Source organism: Mastomys coucha, unplaced genomic scaffold (genome assembly GCF_008632895.1).
Source record: "Mastomys coucha isolate ucsf_1 unplaced genomic scaffold, UCSF_Mcou_1 pScaffold22, whole genome shotgun sequence".
NCBI lineage: Eukaryota > Metazoa > Chordata > Mammalia > Rodentia > Muridae > Mastomys > Mastomys coucha.
In genome coordinates, this window is record NW_022196905.1 from 123,849,293 (window position 1) to 123,854,072 (window position 4,780).

The 4,780-nt window shown below is 45.3% G+C and overlaps 1 protein-coding gene across 4 annotated transcripts in view; it reads left to right on the top strand.

Annotated features, from left to right (window-relative positions):
• Crcp (CGRP receptor component) overlaps window positions 1–4,780 on the top strand; it is a 35,956-nt gene that overhangs the window by 9,318 nt on the left and 21,858 nt on the right. For 3 of the 4 annotated variants that reach the window (XM_031338107.1, XM_031338106.1, XM_031338108.1), the window contains exon 2: window positions 3,759–3,795. The exons of the other annotated variant lie outside the window; for it this stretch is intronic. Coding sequence is in view for 1 of the 3 variants with exons in the window: in XM_031338106.1 (XP_031193966.1) it covers window positions 3,759–3,795 (37 nt within the window). In the remaining 2 variants the exon portion in view is untranslated. The remainder of the gene's footprint in view (window positions 1–3,758; window positions 3,796–4,780) is intronic. 4 annotated transcript variants of the gene reach the window in all.

The following is a 4,780-nucleotide window of genomic DNA, read 5'->3' on the forward strand; positions in this document are numbered from 1 at the left end:
GTGGGGTAGGAGGGAGCTCTGGGCGAAGTGGGCTAGCTGTGGGGTAGGAGGGAGCTCTGGGCGAAGTGTTCATTGACTTTGATGCATTCCATTTTCTTGTATCAAAGGGTAGCTTTTCAGAATTGATGGCACGCTTCAAGCTTAGAAAAATTTAGCAATTCCGTTTCGTCATTCCGTTCCTAAGTCAAGTGTGTGGCAATGAATAGGCACTGCTCACTTGTTTGGTGTGAGCTTGTGTGTGCTTCTAGGGAAAGACTGTCAGTAGATCACTTTGTTCTGTGTATTCAGAATTCTGTTTTCCAAAGTGCTTGTTTACTTCCATTGAACTGACTCAGCACACACAGCAACATTGCAGGGTAAATTTCAAATAGTAAGTCAGGTGGGGCAGTGGTGGTGCACGCCTTTAATCCCAGCACTTGGGAGGCAGAGGCAAGCAGAATTCTGAGTTCGAGGCCAGCCTGGTCTACAGAGTGAGTTCCAGGTCAGCCAGGGCTACACAGAGAAACCCTGTCTCAAAAAAAAAAAAAAACCAAAAAACAAAAAACCAAACAAACCAAATCAAATAGTAAGTCTGCTTCAGCTCACTGCAGACTCGCGCAGGGACACTGAGTAACTGCCTACCTACAGCGTAGCCTCCACAGTTTTTAACATTCACTTAGGCCTTAGGAGTGGCGGCAGGAGGATCACAAGGTGGAGGGCAGCCACAGCTGTGGGGCAGGTTCCAGGCCAGTCTGTGAGTCTATGTCACGTAGTGAGAGCCTGTCTCAAAACCAAAATGAAAGACAAAGTCCGCACCGAGGAGATCTGCCTCCAGCCACCCTGAGTAGTTGGGCAGTGACTTGGAATGGCCAAGGTCACATTTCTCAAGCACGAAAGCAGAGTGGCATGTGATTTGGAAATGACATTACCAGTGACTCAGGGATGGAGCCATTGGCCCCGAAGAGATCTCACAGGAGCAGCGTTCCCCTGAGAGCGCAGTGAGTGTAACTCAATTTTAGACAGAAACAGGAAGTCTGTGGGCTGCTTTCATGACTAAGTGGACATGATTTGATTTGACTTTTTAGTTTTTTTTTAAGGACAGGTTCTCATTTAGCTCACATTGGCCTCCTACTCTGTGTAGCGGAGAATGACATTGAACTTCCGATAGTTTCGTCTCCGTCTCTACAGGCCGCCATGCCTGGTGTATTTGGAACGGAGGCCCTTGTGCATGCTGGACAAGCACTCTCCCAGCTGAGTTCTGCACCATTTTTCTTGTGTTAGCGTCTTTCTGAATAGAATACTCTGTGACTTGGGTCTGGTGTCTTTGGGATGAAGCAGGAGATTTGTGAAATCGCAGCTGTTTGCTGCATTACCAATAGCATGTGGCTAGGCTCTGCTCACGTCACTGTGCTGTTGTTGACTTGAGGCCTAAGTTGACCCCTGTGTTAGCTGTGGGAGAGTACGCTGCAGTTGTTGACAGGGGAAAGCAGCCATTGCCCAGGCCCACAGCTCTGCAATGCTGTGCTGGCCTTCCACCGTGTAGGCGCACTCCTGGTGAAGGAGTAGACAGTGGCTTGCTGTGCATTGTGTCCGCTCTGACTGAAGGCTTCGCGTTCTGTTACTAGTTTCCTTTCACCTAGTCTAGTCTCGTTTTCCCTAGTCATAACTGTCTTCTATCTCATTGGGGCTTCTTACTGTGTGAGCAAGCCTCTTTAATGTGAGCTTCAGGCTCGTCATCTGTAGAGTTAAAATCATATCAGTAGTTCCTGTATCCAAGAGGTTTTAGTGAGAGTTGACATCATCTTTTTTTTTTTTAATTTATTTTATGTACATAGATGTTTGGTCTACATGTATGTCTATATATCATGTGCATGCCTGGTGCCCTTGGAGGTCAGAAGAAGACATAGGCTTCTCCTAGAACTGGAATTACAGATGGTTGTGAGCCTCCATGTAGATATTACTAACTGAACCCAGGTCCTCTGGAAGAGCAGCTGGTGCTCCTAACTACTAAGCCATCTCTCTAGCCCGAAATAATCTTTTTGTTTTGTTTTGTTTTGTTTTGTTTTTTTAAATGAGGGCCTCCATTCATGGAGGTCCTAATCTTAAACTTTGTCATTGAATTTCACCTGAGCATCTTTCTGAAGTGAGAAGTTTAGAAGCTCAGGTAAATGTAACAAAAATGGCATTTCTCAGGTACTTGCAGTATTCTAGATAGTTACATTATGAGATCTTACAAATGCATAAAGTATAAGCTCCACATGGTGGGTGAGATTTATTTATAGAAAGGAAATCACCTCTATATTTATATATAGAGAAAATTCACACAGCCAGTGATAGCATGGGGTTTAGAATCAAGTTACACTTGAATTTGTTTTTTAAAAAACTATGTGTCTGTGTGTGCCTGCTTGACTGTGCGCCATGCAATCAGTGCATGTGCCCTTGCGTGCTGGGAGTGAGTGTTGGAACAAGTTCTAGGCAGTTGTGAGTTGTCTGATGGAGGTGCTGTCGACTGAAATCCATTCCTCTACAAGAGCAGCAAGAGTTCATAACCACTGAGCCATCTCCAGCTCTCACCCTGGACTAAATTTTCCCCATATCTTGTTTTAGTTGGGGTAAGCTTAGGGAGAAATTGGCCCAATAAATCTACATCTTACACTTGGCAGAGAGGAAATCTGAACATATATATGTCTGGTTTCAAAACGGTATCCTTAATTGTCATAGTATACTGGCTCCAGGCTGCTTATAGCAATACATCCTCTGCTGGATGGTATGGAGTGGACCAGTTGTGGTCTGTGTCGGAGTGGTTCAGTTATTTGTGCCATAGCTGTGCTCACACAGGATCGGTATCAGTTTGCTTAATCAGCTGTTACACCGTGGAAAAACCAGGCTTTTAGCAACTAGATAGATGACGTCTCTGTGACTCTTTCACAGGATCCTTGACCCTTGCTGGAGTTGTGACATTGTCAGTGTTAAAGTACATAGACCATTTCTGTCAACATGACTCAGGCTGTCCAAGATGCCAGTGACTGGTGGTGGTAATGAGACAAGGATGTTGGTTGGACTTGATTCTCCAGACATTTCTGATGTTCTTGATGCTTACAGACCCTTCTGGAGTGGGGTTGCTCTGAGGGTTTGCCTCCATGTTCTTGTAGCTAACTTGTGTCAGATGTCTGCCCCCTCAACTTCTATCTACATAGATTTGGGATAGATCTTAGTCTTCCACAGGGAAATGGACTTGTGATATGCTGTGTTTGTAAAAATCAAAGTCTGGAGGCTGGAGAGATAGCTCAGTGGTTAAGAATGTGGTTAACTCCAGCAAGGGTCAAGGATCCTGTGAGAGAGTCACAGAGATGCCATCTGTCTAGTTGCTAAAAGCCGGGCTTTTCCCCCATGTAATGTAATAATGAGAACCATAGTTCAGATCTCAGATCCATAAGAAGAGTCTAGGGATCCTGCAAGCCCAGTGCCGTCTTCTGGCTTCTGTGCACACTCAGGCAGAGACACAACAGAATGCACACCCATACACTTGTGTGGTATGTGCATATACTTCATAGGCACATGCACACACATAAATAATATTAAAAGGAAAAGGAAGGTTGTCTGTATCTGAAATTGCTGGTGCAGGGCCATCTAACCAGGGCAGAGCTTAAGGCATTTCCAGTTTTAGGTTGTTCCCGAGTTCCTGAGTGAGATAGCTGGGATTAACTAAAGGGTTCATTTTGTGGACACTTAACCTTGAAATGGATGTGAACTGATGACGGCTCACTGTTCTTTTGCAGGAAGGATGCAAACGCGGCACTGCTCAGTAACTATGAGGTGAGGACCCCCACTCGGGCCATTGTATTTTCCTCTTTTGGTCTAGTCTCTGCTTGTGAAGATGTTGGATTAGTTTTCTTTAGAAATGAGAGGGCAGGTGGCCCCTGATGCATCTTGGAGTGATCTGAGTTTGGTGAACTACACATGGTTCTTCAGGGAAGCAGGGAGGCTCTGGTTCATAATAGGTACTCTTCTAAAAATCCCAGAGTCTCTGGAGCAGGCAGATGTCCTAGAAGAAGGCTGCTGCTTTAGAGCACAGTCCTGCTGTAAAAGTCTCCCATTAAATGCATAGCCTCTTGCTACTAACCATTCTCTACTTCTCTTTGATTCTCAAATGGCCTCAAAGACGCTGATAACCTCATTTTGAGAATAAGAGTTGAGTTGACTCACCATTGGGAATAATTTGGAAAGAATGAGCAGGTTTATAATTTGGGGGCTGATGGTAAAAGAGGAAGGAGATTGGCGAGAGGGGAGGTATTAGCATTTTACCTCCTTCAGCTTTGCCTGGGTCTAGTTTGCTAGCAAAGCAGTCTAATAGGACAGCTCCTGGAGTAGAAGGGCCTGCTGATAAATTCTCTGTCATTTTCCATGTCCCAAGGGGAAACTCAGTCTCGGAGTCTTGGAGGAGGTCTGGGTCTCTGTTGTCTGTCTGTCTGTGTCTGTCTCTGTGTGTGTGTGCTCGCGTGCACTTGCACACTGTATTCTCTGTCTATGGTATACTCTGTGTGTGTGTTATATACCTTGTGTGTATGTTTGTAGAATTAATTCACTCGCTATATTGCTGGTTAAAGAGTCATTCAGCCTGAGTGCTTGTGGCACAGCCACAGGAGGGAAATGTGTGTCGGTCAGAGCATTGGCTCTTAGGAGCTTCCTTGCTTGGCCTTTGCTCACTATGTAGGTGTTTGTTTCACTGGGGAATCATTATGTTCATTTGGTCTCATGCTACTGTTTTTCAAAGGTGGTGGGGCTGGGGGACTGGTGGGGC